Source organism: Myiozetetes cayanensis, unplaced genomic scaffold (genome assembly GCF_022539395.1).
Source record: "Myiozetetes cayanensis isolate MyiCay16 unplaced genomic scaffold, myiCay2020 scf1, whole genome shotgun sequence".
In the NCBI taxonomy this organism is placed as follows: Eukaryota; Metazoa; Chordata; class Aves; order Passeriformes; family Tyrannidae; genus Myiozetetes; species Myiozetetes cayanensis.
The window spans coordinates 130067495-130087772 of NW_026086604.1; the positions used below are offsets into that span (position 1 = coordinate 130067495).

A 20278-nucleotide genomic window follows, 5' to 3' on the forward strand; every position below is an offset into this window, starting at 1 on the left:
GGGCTGTGTCTATATGCAAACACATCTTTGCAGAGTGAAAAACAGGATATAATTTCATGCCGAGTTCTTCAGACCCAAAAGACCAGAAATCTGGAAGGAATTAGCCACCGAGCACACCTGATTCCCCCATCCATGAAAACAGTACAGGAGAATGACTGACTACAGTCCACCCATGGCTTTCAAAGACAGAAGGAGAAGACTAATGCAGACTAGTAATTTTTGTTCACTGGTCAGCATCCTACATTTGCACCTGGAAAGTACTCATCCCAGTCTGAAGTGACCACAAGCTGAGGAAGACACTCCCAGAACCAGTTAGTTCTGGTAGAAGAACAGTGCAAACTCTTCTGATTTTCTGGAACTTCATCAATTTCCTCTAAATTAAAATGTATTACTTAATCCAAGAGCCACTATAGATGTCAGCTACCAAAAGGGAGACTGCTGTTTTTCTGTTTTAAGAAATAAATTCTCTTTTTAGGGATTGGAAATTTTTGTGGTCAGGAGAAGTTAAAGGAGAAAGGAGAAGAAACTAGGAGAAACACACTGATAAGAACCACCACCTAAAAGATGGTCTTAACAATGCAAATGAACATTAAAATAAACTAAAATAAGTTATTGTAAGTACAGCTGAGAATTTTCTTTCCAACACCCTACATGTAAACAGATCTACACATCAGGCAACATAAGTAAGACAGCCTAGTGTAAGTAGCACAAAAGCCACACAATTACAAAATTTGTTTGTCTTTACTCCAGTAACTTAATTTGTATGAAGAAAGCTAATATAATTTAGACACCCTGGGGAGCTCAATACAATAAACTATGCCAACATCTTCCACATACGCCAGACTATAATGAATATATAACTTGTAAACTTCCCTTGGGTTTTTCTGCACAATCATTTCTCAGCATGACAAAGACCAAAAGACATCATTTTTAAGGCCAGAAGGATGACAGTGATGATCCAGCCTTATTCCTGTATAACTTCCCTGACTTAATTACTGCTTTAGATTCAATAGCTGTACATAAACTTGAAAACATGTGGTACAAAAACTATCCAAATTTCTTTCACAGGTGTCCAGTAGTGAAGAACACACCACAACATCAGTGTTCTAGTGAATAATTAGGAGGGTGGCTAAACTATGTGCCTCTTTACCCATCAAAATTTATTGAGATTAGATTTCCAGCCATTTGATCTTTTTACACAAGCCCTCTAGACAGAAGAATTCTCTCTTACCAGTTTCCTGTTCTCTATGAGGGTATTGATGGACTATGATCAAATTACCCTATGAACCTTCTCTCTAGGGAACAAAATAAATTAAGCACTTTAAAGTCTTTCCCTGTAAGCCATACCTTCCAATCTTTTAATCACTCCTGATAAAACTGCAGTTTTAAACATTTTCCTTGAAGTGTGGATCCAGAAGTGGACACACATTTCCCTGAGTGGCTGCACCAAGGACAAGTCCTGAAATACTATACTCCACCTTCTCAGTTTTTACCTTATTTTTACAGCTAAACTATTCCAGATGAGCTCTCCCCTCCCAAAAATACCATTGCTTTCCTTTGCCTGACTGTCCTGGGTTAGCTGGGTTAGTTTCTTCTCTGCAGCTGGTAAAATACAGTGAGTTGGATTCAGTATGACAATAACATTGACAGCACACCGATGTTTCAGTTGTCGCTGAGTAGTGCTTACCCTAAGTCTAGGACTTTGCAGTTCTCCATGTTTTGCCAGTGAGGAGCTGCACAAGAAGTTGGGAGGGAGCACAGCCAGGACAGCTGATCCAAACTGGACAAAGGGATACTCCACACCACAGAAGGTCCTGGCCAGTATATAAGCTGGGGAGAGTTGTCTGGGAAGGGTCAATTGCTGCTCAGAAACGGGCTGGGCAATTATATTGTGCATCACTTGTTTTACTCCTCACTCTCTTTTTGTTATGTCTCTTCTCATTATTATTACAAAATTTTACTTTATTTCAATTATTAAACTGTTCTTATATCAACCCATGGTTTTCACCCTTTTATGATTCTACTCCCCACACACCGAGGCTGGGTGGGGGCGAGCAGGAGCCTGGTACTTAGCTGATGTCTGGAGTTAAACCACGACACTGACCCAACAAGTTAGTCTGAATTGTGCTGTCTCAGCAACTGCCCTCTCTTCACTGCGCACACTAGTCCCAAAGAAGTGTCTTTTTAAATAAGTATTACCCATCACAAATGTTTTCTTCCAAATTATTTACAAAGAAAAATCTATGCATGGTTACGAGCAGACTGATGAACACAGCTTCCATCACGAACACTTCAACAACTCAAGTGATGTTAAATTAATCAACTGTTAATAAGTGGAGTCATGGCTCTGCTGATAAATATTTTAATGGAAAGAGAGATCTTAATCTTTTCCTCCTACCATTTATCTCAATGTAAATAAATCATCCTCCTGCTTAAGTGGTAAAGAGTTAGTAATTATTTTGGTTAATATAAGAAAAGTTCATTTTTGCCAAATTATGAAAACAGAAACCCCTTGATTCTTACTTCTTGAAGTTATTACAATACCACAAGTTCAGTGGCTGCACAGCTTTTCAGCATAAGGCTATAACTACTGCATATTGATTGTGATGGGAGAATCCTGATCCTTTGGCAAAGTTCTGCTGCAGTACTTTATACATTACCATCCTATAGCTTTCACACCTACTCCCTGCTCGTGATTATCATTTCAACATTTGAATTAATATGCCCACAGTTCATTTCGCAGAGCACATAGGATGGCACATCAGCTTAAAACACTGCCACAGGTGGAACGCTGCTCCGAGTGGGGAATCTGCTCTGTGGGGTGAGAGCTCCTAGAACTGTCAAAAGGCATTCTCAGGAAGTGAGGATCCAGTTGTATGGGTGTGCCCAGATTGCACAATGCAGAATGAAGACTGGGATATGCTGCCTGTTCCCCATCATTCAAACCAGCTTAAAAAAATAACAACAAGACAACTTGGCTCAGTTTTCAAAACTTCTAACTACTATGCTGCTTACAAGCATGATAGGCCTTTAAATACAGGGCATTTAAATACAAACAGTCATTGGAAAGATTTTTAGGCATCTTAGTCAATACAAAAAATAACAGCCTAAGTATCTTGGGCCTCAACTTTTATGCCACGTCCCTTTTCAGGACATTCTAAGAACAACCTATTAAATCTTCATGGGGTGTATCAAATTGTAACCTGTTGTTTCTTTAATCAAAGAAAGGATTAAGTTCAAGGTACAGAAAGCAAAAGAAAGGATTCTACTTCTAATTAAATCAATGGTAAACTACCTACTGGTTTCAATGGGTGAGAATCTGAGGTGAAAGGAATCCATTTTCTGAGTTAAGCTCATGTTTCAGCCATGGAAAGAAATATTTTGTGGAACCTATACAACTACTGCTCTTTAAACTTCAATGACTTACTAAACCAAAAATGCCCTGTTTTATTCTCTTGCCTCAAAACCAGTATTTAAGAAAAAGTAACAAGCAAAAACCTAAACAAACAAACTCCAGGCTATGGAAGAGTACATTGCATTCAAAAGATCCCGGGTATGAGTCAGAAAGATAAGAGACACAAGGCAAGAAAAGGTTATTGCATGCTTTACTCATTTAAGATTGTCTTAAGGAAGCAAATGAAGTATGCTGAGGGAGCTGCATTTCATCTTATTTAAATAGAAAAAAACAAAGGCCAAAGAAATTTTTAAACAGTCATAGAACAATTATGGCTGAAAGGGATCTCTGGATGTCACCTGCTTCCACCAAGCAGAGGGGTATCCAGTAGAGTTTGAATGTCTTTAAAGATGGAGATTTCACAGCCTTTCTGCGTTGTAAAATTCCAATCTTTGACTACTGCTGCTGTAAAGAATTGTTGCCTTTTTTTAATTTGAAACTCTCCTAGCTGCAACTCATTTCAGTTACTTCTTATTCTTTAACTATACCCCAAAGAGCCTGGCTTAGTCTTTGCTGTGGCTCCATTAAGTAGCTGAAAAACATGGCAGAATACAGGACAGAAAATGTAGAAGTCAGTCTTATCTTATCTGAAGTAAGTGAATGCAGATAAGTAAACAGCACGTTGAAATGCCTAAAGCATAATTCTGGGTTTGAAGAGATTCACGTTCCTTTCCCCTTCTGAAAATACATTTGCTGCTTGACCTTGCAGCAAGTCACGCAGTCCTTCTGGCTATGTTGATATTAATAAATAAAACAGCCAAGACACGGAATTCAACTCTGCCCTGGGAACATGTATACTATTTAAATAATAGTGCACTTAAAACCTGTCATGGCTTTGGCCCAGGCTAATTATCAAATTTGAGGTGATATTTAGGTGTGATTTGGGTACAATAAAGGCCGGGACTGTTCCCAAATTACTTGGACCCTAATTGTGCCTGGGGATTAGAGGAAAGGCAGATGAAACCAGGGATGTGACCTCCATATAGATGTTATATCTCAAGGGTTGAAAGCCGCCCTCAATCTCTTCTATTTAGTGGTACAGGAGTAAGTTTTCATGACTCAGTTTTCTCTCACATACAACTAATGTCAAGTCTCCCTCTTTCCATACAATTTAGAGGCATTCTGAGAAAAACTAACATGCAAATATTGCTGTTATATTTGTTTGCCTGTGGAAGAAACAAACCACGGTAATTAAGTTACTAAAAATCTTTATATCTGGATAACATAACTGCAGATTAAAACTGTGCTATGGACATGGCCAAGAACTAAACGGGCAGGACTTTTTTGTACACTACAGCCTACAGCGCAACAGTGGCTGCTGCACCTTGGGAGAGCTGCCTCGCAGCTGCTGAAACAAAGCTCTTGGAAACAGAGTTCCCATCAAGAAAAAGATCTGGAATGGATTTCCGTTTCCTAAGGAGCTGTAAGAGCACCAACAGTTGTTTGAAAACTGATGTAGCACTGTAGTGAGGACAAGCCAGGAGGAGAGTGAATCTCTGCACAGCCCTGATGCTGCAGTTTAACTGAGGAATAAATGTTACTATATTTGAAAGGCGCAGATGTTTCTCCTCCCACCCAGGATCTCAAGCATTGAAACACATCATACAAAACTGTGTAACTTCCTTTAGATGCAAAATCTTACCTCAGAACAAAAATAAAGATCTCTTACCAGGCAATCTTACAGGTTTCCATGGTGCAGAATTTGGCACATATGCATGTTTACTAGCAGTCACTATCAGCTGATTGCCCAACTTATACTGAAACTTGAGGAAGGCAGTGCCATCTGCTCCTGAGGTTCCAGATGCAATGGAGATCTGATTGGTAAAAATCTCAATGAAGGCTTCAGTTATTGGCTGATGTGTGCTGGCATCGCTTACATGGACCTTCAGCGTTACTTCTGTAATGACAAACAACCACAGCGATTATCGTCTGAAAAGCTGCTGCAGGAGGCAGAAGTTAGAACATGCTGGCACACCAATGACTGAAAAGACACCGGGCTCTGACACTTTGATGCCACATACAACCTCTTGTACTGGCCTGCAGTTCTCCATTTCAGGCAGGCAATCTTCAGAGACACTGCAGATTGTGCCACAGGCAACACCAGGTCCTGAATTATTGCCTGACCGCTAACTTCAGCTGTGGGGGCATCTGTATTCCACCTGTGACCCACATGTAGCTGGGCAGCACATCACCCATATTGCCATGTTTGATGGGCAACACACCAATCACACAGTACTATCGCAACTCTAAATGCGTGTGCTATCAAACATCATGTATTAGCCATGGAGAGCATGTAAGGTCCCTGCTTTGCTGGTGCCTCTGCTCCTGCCAGCCTGCTCCAGCACCAGTGGGGAGAGGGAAAGGCTGGAAGTGCGCTGTGCTCCCTCACCCCTTCCCCAAAACAATTCTCTCCCTGTAGTAAACAAACAGAGGAAATCTGCTGTGACAGAAGCCTGAGAAGAAAGTGGACTTTGAAGCAGGCTGTGCTACAGAGGAGATTTTGAACTCTGGTGGGAGAGGTTGTCCCAGCTGGCACAGGACTTCCCTGGTGATGTCTAACCAAGGTGGTGAAATCCCACAGGATCAGGTCCATGTCCTCAAAGCACAGGACAACTAGGTGGGAAGCAGAGTGAGGAAGAGAGGAACACTTCATCCTCCTCTCTGTTCATCAGCCCTTTTTCTGTGACATTTCTCCCCAAATGTCAGAGCCCCTAGCATGTCAGCCTGTCAGCCCTGACACTACTGTATCCTTTGTCCCCACATGCTACTGGTGAACATGAGAAGCAAAGAAGTGACAGCTAAGGCAGCCAGGAGAATCGTACATCTTGCAGATATGCATTCAGAAGCTAGCACAATGGACTCAATTTTCCTTGAGTAATTTGCCATATTTTCCAGAAACTAATTACTAGTTTAAATGTTTCCAGATGTTCAATACTTGCCCACTCTGGGCACTCCATGCATTGTGTCACCAGGCTTTTGTTACATAACATGGACTGGCTTGTGCAAGACAGTCCCTCTGGAAGGCATTCTTCCACCTCTACGATTATTTTTCTGTGTTTGCAATAGTTCCTCTGCCTCATGTTCTAAAGTAGCAGCTGTTGCCTTTCTGCAATAACTATGACTTGAATGCAATGATCCAATGCCTCTACCAAGACACTCCTTGTTTTTTTTTCATTTCCAATTGCCTTGTTTTCCTAAATGAATACCTCCCTCCCTCTCCCACTCTCCCCTTTCTCTCATTCCCACCCTAATTTTCGAAAATTCTGTTGTTTTTGCATGAAGTCCTCTACATCAGCTTACTCATTCCCCAGGGTAGTAGAGAGTATTTGCCAATGCTCTTTTTGTGTCAGGGACTTAAACTTCTCACAAGCAAGATGCTTACACTCCATGTGCAACTCATTTCTGCACGTGATGCCCAGAAAAGAGAGCATGACCTCTTTTTCATATATATTTAAAACCAATGCACTGATTTCTACAGAACAGTATTGGTGGTACAGTTCTGTTCTATTACTACTGTGCCTTACAATTTTAAGAACTTGCATATGGCAAGACATAACACCAAGAAGAACAACAAGGAGCTTAACAAAATCTGTGTTTTGACTTTCAATAGTGAAATGACACAACTGAGTATGCTGAGAAACATACTGTAACAACATAAAATTTTAAAAGGATCTCAGAATTTAATACAAAAATATCAGCACATCTGTCCTAAGGGCATTTGAGCCAGAAAGATATGGGTTCTTTTATAAGCTGAGATCATCTGTCTGCATCCTGCAGTACTGAAAATACAAATATTGGGCAACCCTGAACAAAAACCCCATTACAGAAATTCATCATCATCACAGACCTCACTTTAGAACTTGGCAATGGAGGATGCCAATTTAGATGGGATCAGCATGAAATACATTCTAGCTATTAAAGATTCTGGACTTCTTCCAAGCTTTGCATATAGTAGTCAAAGAAAACAATGTATATTGAAAACCTGAGTCCATACACTGTGGAGCACACACAGAGTGTCTCCTTAGAAACCCTGCCTTGACCACCAAGCAACTTGTGGTATCTTGTGCATGTGAAAGGCAGCCACATTAATCAAAGGAGGAAAGCTTATGTATTTATGCATTTACAAACCGTACACATATTTACAAATGTGAGGACAAAAGGCAATATAAATTATAATTTTCAAAAGGTGCTATATGCTTAGATCCAAAGGCAGATAGCTGTGCTCTTAGGATTCTCCACTTTGAATTGCCTAGCAAAGAATGCTGAAGAACAGATGAGGTTAAGAATAATGGGTGATGCATTAAAGAAGAACCAAGAGAACAGGACAAGCTGAACATTGCTGTTAGCAATTTCAGTAACATATAAGGTTAGCATTTTCTAAAACAACCACATACAAGAAGCAACCAAGGAGCTCTGGAATATTAAATATTAATTAAGGAAGAGGGTCAGAAAACAATAGAAGTATCAAACCTATTTAATTCTTTATAGACAATCAAAATTCTAGAATAGAGACTACTACTAAAATTGATTAAGAGACAAAAACTGATAAAATTCTTTTGTATACACAAATCCATGTCTCTCTTCTCAAATCAGAGAGCTAGCCATGGGTATCTCTGGTAGGAACTTCCTTTATCCTTCACTTCATAGGTATGTAAAGGCTTCTTCCTGCATCCTTCTTTCTTTCTGAGAAGGAGGGATTCAAGGGTTTCCAAAATCCTCTTTCCAAACAGAAATGACTAAGGTCATCATCCAAGATGGAAGACTGATGTCCTGAAAGGCAACAGACTGGAACTGCTGTTCCAAACCACAGTCCCTAGATCAGACACTGAGCTTTTTATCTCCTCCTTTTTGACATTTAGACTTGTTTTTTCCTGAGAAGATAGAGAAAATTCTAGCACCCTGAACAACCCTAATTCCTTTTCATGTGTTAACTTCCCTGACATACGTGTGAAATGTATACAACTTGCTTAATTCAGAGCTTTCTCCCACACAACAGCTCCCTTTTTTTTCTTATCTGATGCAGCAGTAAAGTCATGAACATTAAACCCTGCATTATCACTGTAATTTCCACAGCAACGGAATTAAAAGCTTAAAACTGGAGGGAAATTGTTGAAGAAAACATCATCTCAAACACTGATGTGATGAGAACAACCTATGAAGAGAGACAGTCAGTTTCATAATTGCTGGGATATATTCAGACACTTCTTGAAGATCAGGAGGATTGAAGGAGGGAAATAAGAGAGAAGAGTAGGGGCAGCAAGTGACCCAAGATCAGCCTGACCTCAAATTAAGAGGGAGGTCTTAGACTGAAACATTAGGTATAGTACAAGAAATTAATCAGAAAAGGCTGTTTAGAAGACTCATTGTTAGCTGAGGAATAGAGTGTTTAAAAATATCTGGCAAACTTTTTAGTAGGTACTCTCAGCAAAACAGATATATTATTCTTGAGTTTTACAGCAAGGAGGTCACACAGAATTAAGGACACGTGAACTCAGATAAGGAAGGACATCTGCAGTAAGCGGGGAACACAGTGGAGGCAGGGAACTGAAAGCGGTGCAGAAGGTAAACTCCAAGAATGTGAACTGCTAAAGAGAAGCCTCCTTCACTCTCCCACAGATTTGTCATACTGTTGTATGTACAGTGAGAATATTTAATTACTAAGTTGTGAAGGAGCTCTGCTCTGTACTACTAGTGAGGTCCTGGAGGATGTAAGGGGACATAAGGGCGAAAAGTGCTGACTTTCTCTCATTCAAGAGCAAAGCAGAGGTGGCTGAGGTGACAGACCCCAGGCTGATGAATTTACCCAGAGCAGCTGTGATCTCTCTCATCTCCCCAGACAAGCCAGCCACATTCAGGACAGGCCATGCCTGAGCCATAACCCTGTTCCTGACCAGTGTGGTGTGAATGTGACTCCTTCGGACCTTGGCTGTCCTGCCACGTGCTGCCCTGCTGGCTTGCAGTGCGGCACAGGTGGGCACAGGAAGAGAGGAGAGTCATTTGCCTGCACCACTAGCATGTGCCCTGCCATTATATTCTTCCAGGAAAGATTCATGTCCAAGCAAGAGCCACTTATGATAACTGTTCATTCCCAGAAAATAAACCGCAGGAAAAGAATCATGGAATCATAGAATCAGATGGGTTGGAAAGGACCTCTGAGATGATCAAGCAAAAAGCTTGTGTGTCTCTTTCTAGAAGTGCAGGTAGGAATGAGCCACTCACAAATGTTAAATAGTGCAACCTGCAACTCTACTTCAAAAATCCCAAAGCAAAGCAGGAAAAGGGGGTTAGTGGGAAAACAGCAAATAAAACCAGCAAATACAGGGGTAAATTCCACAAAGAGATCAAGGCTGATGTGTGTATATGCTCAAACAAATAAGTCTTTTCTCTTACAGTTATGTTCCTTTGTCTTCTTGCAAGCAATAACATCTTACTTGTTTTTCAAATGACTGTAAACCAAAACTACTAGTTACCATGAAAACAGCTGCTTACTGTGTAACTCCCTCTCAGTTTCCTAGTACCAAATTTATTGTAAGCCATATAAAAAACTCCAGCATCTTCAAGGTTATAATTTGAGAAAGTGAAAAAAAGACAAAAAAACCCCTTTAATAGTAGCATTCCAATCCAGAATCCCATCTGTCTTCTTAATCTGATTTTTGAGATTTTACTAAATCCAAACTTTCTCTGAGCAATCCTTCCTGTGCCATCTGCTCTATGAACCCTATTGCCTCCCCTGAAATACAATTAACCTTAAGACAACTACTTCTGCAGTTGTAACCCCTTCTTGGACTCACAACTGCTCTTTATATTGCTGTGAACTCTCAGTTTGGGAATAGTTTCCTCCAGAACTGGTATCATCAGTGCTGTCTTCTATAACCAAATTCCTGAATAATGAAAAGCACTGGTTTTTGGTGGGTTTGGGTTTCAGTTGAGCGATCTGAGTAAAGGTAAACTGTCAGATCTCAAATACTGGAATAAACAGAGAAAAACTATGACACAGATTGGAAGTCAAAGATCACAATCCTATTTAGATCCCAATTCTGCAATTTGGTTTCTGTGCACACACCCCTCTGTCAGGCAGACTCCCACTGACGTCTGCTGGACAGATGATCTCTTTTGGGAACAGGCTGACACAAGCAGCCATTATCACTTAGCTTTTCCTTTGGGGGTCCTTTATCCATGGACAATGTCAGGATATTACCAAAGAAAGAGATATTTAAATTATCTAGGTTTTGATTAGAAAAAAAAACTTCCTGCTCATTTAAAAAATGCCATTATGAACTTTATTTAAAATTGTATCCTCTGCTCTGACTCTGCTTACTGGCAACATGCCTGGCTTTGAATCCTACATGCCAAATGGATAAGCCTTTCTGCCTCTTAACCTTTTGCCCATGTGTGAGGTCAATCCTCAGCCAAACAATAGGATTTTCATTTATCTAAAGGAAAACATTTTCCTAGAAAAAGGAGTGTTCCCCATCCCCTAGCCACAGATGCCAACTCAAGCATCTACATATCATCATATCTTTCTAATGTGCTGCATCAAGAAGGCTCTGCTGACAACCACACCTCAAAATAGCAGTAGAGTAAGTTCATATGAAGAAAAGAAAATATGTATGTAACATCCTTCCAGAAGCAGAAGCATCTCCTTGCAGAAGATTCACAGCAAAGACAATGGCCCTATTCAGAACCGGCTCTGGTCCTCGTTACAGGAAAATCAGTGGTGCTACACAACTTTCCCATCCACCACAGGTAACCAAGGTTTCAACTGGGGTGAGTGTCTGCCACTGATTTCCAGGGAATCCAACCATGCAGAGGGCAGGATGCAGGAAGTCTGATGATTGCCTGTTCAGTGATTCTCCAAATTATACGAAGGCTGCTGCAGTCCTGGTATCAAGAAGAAAGTCAGCACTGGTCAGAGCTCTAGTAAGGACCACACAAGAGGGCTTGGTTTTCAGACCCAGATTTAGAAAAGATTTAGAAAGCAGAGGTTCAGAGGAGAGCCACAAAAAAATCCAGGGGACAGGGAAGCAGCCCTGGGACTGGTCATCTGAAGAACCTGACCTGTTATTGCAAGAAAAGGCTGGATCACTGTGCATACCAGGGAAACTGCAAAAACCAAGTCAGCTGAAGACCTTCAGTCTTGTTGACAGAGACAGCCAACAGCTGAACCTAAGCAAATTCAGGTGCAACAAGAAAACAGCTTACTAGGTGGCAGATTCACTCAGGCTATGGGAAGATTTATTTTCTTAATTTTTTTTAATAGGTTTAATTTTAGTCCTAGGTGTTTAATTAAGGCTTAAAATTAATGTTAAGAGTTAAGAGAATGAATGCTTGATTTTAGAACATTTATGAAGCCGGCCCAAATGGTTGTCTGTGGTGCTTCGTTTTAGCACTGCAATCTGAATTTGCTAAACACTTTTGTGCTTTACAGGTCATGGGGAAGACTATCAGTATGGTCCTTGGCACACTGAGTACTTGCAGTGTCATGTCTATAATTAACTCTCACACCTCAGAAGTCAAGAAGGAACTTTCTTCCCCAAATGCACAGTTGACTGATTTCTGGGCCCCTCAGTTCAGGAAGGATATTGAGGTGCTGGAGCAAGTCCAGAGAAAAGCAATGAGGTTGGTGAGGGAACTCGAGCACAAGTCCTATGAGGAGAGGCTGAGGGAGGTGGGGCTGTTTAGCCTGGAGAAGAGGAGGCTCAGGGGTGACCTCATCACTCTCTACAACTACCTGAAAGGAGATTGTAGCCAGGTGGGGGTTGGTCTCTTCTCCCAGGCAATCAGCAGTAGGACAAGAGGGCACGATCTTAAGCTCTGCCAGGGGAGGTTCAGGTTGGATATTAGGAAGAAATTTTTCACAGAGAGAATAATCAGATTGAAATAGGCTGCCCAGGGAGCTGGTGGATTCCCTGTCCCTGGAGGTTTTTAAGATGAGGCTGGATGTGGCACTGAGTGCCATGGTCTGATAACCATGGTGGTGTTGGAGCAAGGGTTGGACTTGATGATCTCGGAGGTCTTTTCCAACTCAGTTGATTCTGTGACTCTGAGTTTTCCTTTTATTTCTCCCCCTTGCTCTTCCTCAGAAACAGCAGAGAGCTGGTGCAATGAGAGCTGATACAGAGAAGCCCCCATGTGATGCCCCAACAGTGCATCTTGCTCATCTCAGCTCTGCAGACAAGCAGGAGCTCAGGTTGTGAAGGAGGCTGCTCTCAGGTGGCATTTGAGGCTTTTTCACCCTTCTCTGCAGCACAGGTTGATTCATCTGCATTTCTCATCTAATATTCCTTGCTGCTGCAAGTGCCTCAGGCATTGTTGGCACTAGTTCCTCTCATGCACAAGAATTTAATTTCCAGGGGACTGAAATGGTTTATCTTAATTATCCGATAATTAGACTTAATCCTCAATATTCAAATAAAGCAGTGGTCTGTGATATAAAGGTCAGACAGGTGTCCTCCTTGCTTCTTCGTGTTTAAAATCTATTAAACAAAGCATTTGGAAACTAAAATTACAAATACATTAGTTTATCTCAAAATACATTATCTTCTAGGGATAATGTACACACATTTTAATAAAATGTCACAAAAAGAATTCTAGTATATGAACTAGAACAATTTATGCCATGTATAGTGACAACCAGGTTACTACACAACCATGTACTCAAAGAGGAGGGAGGGGCAGTTACAGGATAATAAAATAAAGACATTCATCATGCAACTGTCCAACATTTAAAAGAAGATTTGCATATTCTGACCTGCTAGAGCCTAGAGCATTACCACCAAAATTAATTTCTTGGGAAAAAAGGTAGGAATTTGCTTTAATTAAAAAAAGTGGGAGCTATACGCATAATGCCCAGATGAGACTCTGATACCCTATTGTTAAGTGATTAAACAAGCATTTATAATTAACTTGAAACTCACACGGCTATGAAACTCATGAATAGCAATAGTTGCATTAACAGGTCTGCCTTTGATCTCTACAGGAACTGTGCATGACACAAACTAATTTCATTTCCAAACCTTGTCTCTTAGACACGGAATTAAATAAAATACTGTCATGGAGCACAGATGGAAGTTGAGTTTCAAAGCTTTAGCTTGCCACACGCATAATGTATTCTTTACAAGTCATGAAAAAGTAATCCCTGCTTAAAACCCTCTTTTTCATAATAGAGTTCTTTGAAACTCTGTTTGGAGATCAATATGGAATGAACAGTTAATGCACTGATATTTTCCAGTTGCTCAGCATTAGAGTTCTCCACTGACTCAAACAAGACCACAGCTGATTTTGCAACATCAGCTCTGAGGATAACACGACATCAAGCTCAGCCACTGTGCAGCTCCGAGGGATTTTAAGCCAACTTTATACCTACTGCATCATCAGTCTAGTTGGGAGTGGGGGGGAGCAGCAAAGGGAAAGATTGGATTTGCTTAGCCACAAATGGATGTGTTACATTTTCTCAGAACAACTTTATCCTAACTCTAGTAATAAAATTATGCATCTGATGAAAGCAATTTAAAGCAGATGTATTCTATGTTTAAGTGATCTAATGTATATGCAATGGGGCAGGGAGGAGACAAGCGCTTTTTTTGCTCATTTCCAAGCAGCTTTAATCTTAGGTTTACTTATTTCCAAAACCTGTTGTGGAAGCAAACCTAGATATAACATTGGAAGAGTGTATTTTTACTGGAGTTGTTTGTTTTTAAACAAACCACTGTAACAATTGAAACAAACCCCTCTCAAGTGACTCTCCACATTTCCATTGCAGCCTGCAGTGCAAACTTTTCTCAGTACTCTGCTGATGTAAGCCCTTACAGGTACAGAGGCAAACTATTGTGTTAAAATTCTATCTAGGTACTTGCACATTCCCTTTTTTCAAATAACTCAGTAGTCAATTTATAATCACTTGAAGAGGTTATCCCCAGCTGGCAAAAAATTAAATCATAGGTGAAACTACACATAGTGACAAGCTCATTCCTCCAGCCCAGCCAGCCTGAGCAGGCAGCTCTGCAGGATGATGAGGAACGCAGTATTACTGTTCAGCTACTCCACAGCAAAACCAGGAGCATCCCTTCCCACCTCCTTGGCCTGGCCGTGGACTCCTGTTCCTTGTCTTGTTCTGTCCTACTGTTCCCTGGACCTGTCACTGTGTTGGTTCCTTTTACTAACCCAGCACAGCACTGGCCTAACATATCAAATGGCTCAGTGCCAGGTTATCAGGTTGAACTGCTGAAGAAACACAGCCCCAAGTGCCAAAATCAGCAGAACAGGCAGGTGTGGGGGTGGAGAGTGGTGGCCAAGTGCAACACTGGCAGAGGGAAAGAAGGGATTCAGGACCATCCCTGCTGGTTCATAGGCAATTAGGTCAGCTCCACTGTACCCCGACGGTCACTTTGGAAGGGAAGCCTGTCCATCTCCTGATCTAGGCAAGCTTGAGGTCAGTATTTGATGTGAATAGTAGCAACAGACCTTAATTCTGCATTACTCCCAAACACCATACTGATTCCCAAATGCTTCTCAATCTCTACTGCTGCATGCTGGCACCACAGTAGTTAAATTTCCTGGCTCCATAAGGACAGGATGCTTGTGACAATGCCAGGAAAGGGTTTGATATGGAGCAGTGAGGACTTCTGCACAGGCACTACACAGTGTTTACAACTGCTCTTGAACACTGAAAAACCTCTACAATCCTGTTGTTATTTCTGGCTGGGTGGATGGAGGAGGTTACTGTTGTTTCCTCCTGACCATAAAAAGCTTGCTTTTATCAACATTTCTACATGCCACTTGCTGTGACTTCTGTTTTCTTCTCACTATAGTCTAGGATTCAATCACCACTCAACTTGTCAATATTGAAACTTTCTTATTCTCCAAAAATATTTATTATATTTCCAAGTTTTTGAGATTTTTCTGTTCCAAACAGTATTTAAATTTCCTCATTTGGACTAGCTTAAAAATTTAATCAACCTGTGATCTAGATCTTCTGCTAGATAATGAATAAGAACTTCAAATAAAATAGGACCCACTACAGTTCCCTTCACCCTAACACAGTAAAACATTTGCAGCTTAACACACAGCCATTTGTTATTTCCCTTTGTTTACTCATCCAATCTCAGTCACACCGAAGCCTTCTCATCCAAGTCAATTAATTTTTCAATTAATATTTTTGAACCAGGCTGCTGTACTGTCTATACTTCAGCTATGATGACTGCATATATATGCAGAGAATACATAACTGACTCAGCAACCAAAACCTGCGTCAGTTTAAATTACCATAACAGCCATGGTGATTTTAATTCTTGGCAGGGGATTAATTTTAGGGCTGTTAAGATTTCATGAGAAAAAAAAATTATAATCAGACTAAAACTGTGAATTTTAAAAAGTTACTTTCTATTCCACCACACTGGAAGTCAATTATGTAAATCAGAAGTTACCGGCTCTTCCAGAAATTCAGTCATAATGGGAAAGTGCAGTTACAGTTACACTTGCAACATTCATCTTTCTTACAGACCCATTGTATATAAAAAACAAAGAGTGACACTTACCAGGGGTTTGATAAGCTGCTCATACACCTTATATTGTTCTCCCTAATGGGAAAAGCACTGGAACATACCTTTGCATTTCTTAGTCACCTTGCAGCTCTGATTGCCAGTGGTGCTTATCACATTCCTATGACTACCTCTGTAGCTAGAAACAAAGGTTTGGAGGTCCATGAACCAAGCTTTGGGAATGTAGGAATGTAACTTGGAGAAGTGTATTTGTTTAGTGCCTTTCTAAGGGGGGTCTGAAGGGGATGGCACTCTGCTGAAGGACTCTTGGGGTTCACAAATCAAAATGCTGAAGACCAATGAATCCCAGCTCATCAAACAGATCGGTGAATTATCTGTTCTCTTTAAAGATCAATCTCAATGTAAAGTGCTGTGACTGGCCAATAAATGGCAGAAGAAGGCTGAAAGGAGATGAGCAAGGGCAACATGCCCTGAAGCTCAGGGAATAATGCAGGGTGTGACTGGGCACAGCTGCGGCAAACAGAGCTGACTGTATCTCAATACAAATGGGGCCCAAGGGTGGCCTTTGTATTAGATGAACAGCTATGTCATTTGAGTGAATCAATTGACTACACCACAGTTGAGTGGATCAAATCTTTCTCCAAGTTCATTAAGAGATGGGAATGTCTCCCAGACCAGCATGGGGAAGGCGTGTATACGTGACTCAGACCAGCAGAGAGTATGAAAACTGAACAACTAGCAACATAAATAAATTCAAAGGCATCTACGGGCTGTTTTCAACTCGCATATTCCTTCTTGGGAGCTGGTGAAGCCCAGCACTGTGATGGTGAGCATATTAGAGACCAGCAACACGTACCACACATTGGTGTAGTGATTGAACTTGCTGTTACTGTATTTCCTATTAACATTGGTATTGTGATGCCAGTATATTTTGTATCATTGTGCTAAATCAAAAATCCTACATAATGTTAAATATCTTCAAATAAGTACATTTGATATCACACATTATACCCTCCACATGTGGCCAACCTAAGAGTCTGTTCAGAGCATACAGAACTTTGGCAAACACTTCCATTATTTACTAGTTTGTCCATTTGGCAACATAAAGGAGTTAATGCTTACACTTTGGCATAAACCCATCTTAGGGATTTATAGCTGTAAACAGCACTCTGCTCAAGGTCTCTCCCTCAGCACAGAATCTCCCAAATTCTTTCATTTTACCTCGTCTGTTTCTTATACTCGTGCTGCAAAACACACATCTGCTTGTAAGTAACACTATCACACAGGGCTGCTGGCGTTTCCAGTTTGACAAATACAGCCACTTTCCCATTAACAAGCTGACATGCAGAACTGAAAACATTCCAGCAGTGTGCTCTGCTTCCTTGGCACAGGCAGCAACATGAATATTTTGTAGGCCACTTAGTCTACGCATTAAGCAAGCATTTGTATTAAAGTATTATACTGGTTTAAACAAACAGCTGCATGTTTGGAAAGTGATCTACTGCATGCAAGTAACACTTAAAGAGGAAGCAGGAAGAAGGCCTTTCTAAATACCCAACTCATACAGAGGCTAAACTTATACACAGAAGCTGCATTAACAGGATGTTAAAACAGGAATTTGCTGGGAAGAAAACGAAAAAATAGATATACAAGACCAATAATCAACTTCTGAAAGGGCAAAATATGCTCTATGTGCCCAGAATAAATATAATGTTATTAGCACTTGGGAACATGGTTTAGTGGGGAACATGGCAGCGCTGGGTCAACAGTTGAACTCGATGATCTTACAGGTCTTTTCTAACCTCAAAGATTCTACGATTAGCAGATAGAAGGTTCACATATGTTATGCATCTATTATGTATGCTAAGTTAAACCGAAAACACAAGATGCAGCTAATCACACTAAAAATGACAGCATTTCCTTAACATTTCCTTGAGACTATCAGTCCATACCACTTCCCTGAAACTTATTCGAAAAACAAGTTTACAAATAGTTTCTTGTAGTTAATAAGATACATATTTCATGCAGGTGTATCATCTCTTTGTTTGCAATTAATTCTGTTCTCACACTTACAAAGGAACTGCTAAGAAAAATGATATTTAACAGTTAACCAAGAATTTAAAGAAACCAGCCCAATAAATTTAAAACCTATTCTACCATGTTTAGTCATAAATACAATTCCAGTGAGTATTACGTGAGTGTTACAGGTGTATTTATTTCAACACTGGTTTAATAACCCAAGTGGCCAGTTGTTCTCACGAGGTTGCAAAATTACTTAAGGGAAGCATAAAGTGACAGCAGATCGCTATTACCACTCAAAGCCAGCCTGAATTCCCAGGTAGCCTTGTGCTACCAAAACAGCATGACTGAGACTTTCAGCCAGCAGCTGGACAAGCACAATACGCATCATTTTAAAGATCATAGAAAGTGGAGAGGTTAGGAAATCCAGCAGCCTGTAGGAACCTGAGGTCTACTTCAAGGATGCTGACAATCACTCGAGTTGCCTTAGGTGTTTACAAAGAGAAAAGAATTCAGGTCCACTGCTCTAGTACAGGATCAGCCAACACACCACAGCAAAACAGTGATAGTTCTGATTCTACATAGTTACAACAAAATTATAGAGGCACATTAACATCTTCTACCCACAAATAAAATAATCAAAAATCCAATTGCCTTGAATGGCAACATAAAGCAGTTTATCTGCAGACTCAAGTTTCTTCCCAAAATTACAGAATTACACTAATGCCAAGATGTTCAATGTGAGCAAGAAGGATTTCAACTTCAGTTTTGGACCACTCAATCAGCTATTCCCCTCTGAGTTGGTAGTTAAATAAAGAAAAATCAAGACAAGAAAAAATCATTACTAGCTAATGCGAATGAGACAACCTTTAATATTTGAACTTTAAGTTCATCTTTTCTAGTCATTACATGAATATTAAAATTACATTGAAATTATTTTGTGGTTATATTCACACAGAGTCCAAAATGCTTGGGGCCACAAACAACATAAAACAGCAAGAGAATCACTCAGCTAAGACACTCACAGTGTATAGATACTCATTTAAAACATGATGATTCTTATGTTATCTGCAGTACCAAAGCCAAGTAAAATACATTTCATGTTCTTTTCACTGGGTATGCTTACATATAAAACACTGCTGCCTACTTTGGAGGCTCGTTTTTGAAATTCATTCTTGTTACTGCCATGTTAAAACTGCAGTGAAGTGGGTGGAATTACTTAAAATCCCTTTTCAACTAGGAACCTCAGCCAAAGTGTTTTCAAGAGCCACTGCTCCAATTCCCTTGGTAGAAAGGACTTTTAAAAAATTAAATAGGTAACTGTGAAGCATAACGGGTGAGATTTCATGATCCACTTAGGGATGCAGTGCTAAACTTGCTGTCAACACAGACAGTGGTAGAAGCAGATGGCTTTGCAGGCCATAAGCTACTTTTGAACCATGCCTATCCTTTTCTGCAAATTAGAGGGGTTTCCTGGAAAAATGCCCTGGGGACTGCCTGTTACATCAGCTGTAACAAAGCCTGGACTCTGAAGATGGAGCCTTCATGTTGGTAGTTCTCTGATTTCTGCTGCCCTGGCTACATCATGTGCAGAAAGGGTGTGTGAAAGGCAGCTGCACTGCAAGCCCTGAAGCCTCTCTGGCAGGCAGAGCCATTGCAGAGCATCTTGCCAAGCCTAGGTCCCTGGAGCAGTGTAAGAACGTGCTCAAGGCTGATGGTCTCTCCCAGGAATCCTGGTCTGGGTTACTTTCCACTCTTGTGCTGAAGACTCATTTGGCTTAAAACCACCTCCTCTTTGGCATAATGAGCTGCTGCTGAAACAACTTGGATAAGACGACAAGATGTGTTCAGTACCTCAGCTATAAATTTTCAGAGCTGTTTGTGAAACACCTTGCTTTGTATTTAGACACCTTTGCCCTGCTGTTCTCCTGCTCCAAGACTCCATCACTTACTATTACACTGGGTTTTTTTGTTTTGTTTTTGTTTTGTTTGTTTGTTTTTTAAGGAAAAAGAGAAATTCAACGAGGTGATTAATTTTAATAACCTCAATAAATGCATTTACACTAGAGCAATATGTCTAGTTAAAACTTCATTTTATTTAAGTAGCAGTGACAGCAAATACATTTAAATAGCAGATATGCCACAGTTTAAAACAAAACCAACAAAACACATGTACTTTACTTTGTATCTCTCTGCAAAAGTTTGGGACAAACCACCCCAATTTTCACCTAAGACTATCAACCTGCAGAGAAAAACAGGCTTCAGAAGTTCATTCTACAAAAGGTATAGAAATTCAAAATTGCTT

General features: G+C 40.5%; 1 protein-coding gene across 2 annotated transcripts in view; it reads right to left on the reverse strand.

Moving 5' to 3' along the window:
• Positions 1-20278, reverse strand: part of FAM171A1 (family with sequence similarity 171 member A1) — an 88191-nt gene that overhangs the window by 32047 nt on the left and 35866 nt on the right. Inside the window, exon 3 of one of the 2 annotated variants that reach the window (XM_050328085.1) lies at positions 5124-5351. The exons of the other annotated variant lie outside the window; for it this stretch is intronic. Coding sequence (XP_050184042.1) covers positions 5124-5351 — 228 coding nt within the window. The remainder of the gene's footprint in view (positions 1-5123; positions 5352-20278) is intronic. 2 annotated transcript variants of the gene reach the window in all.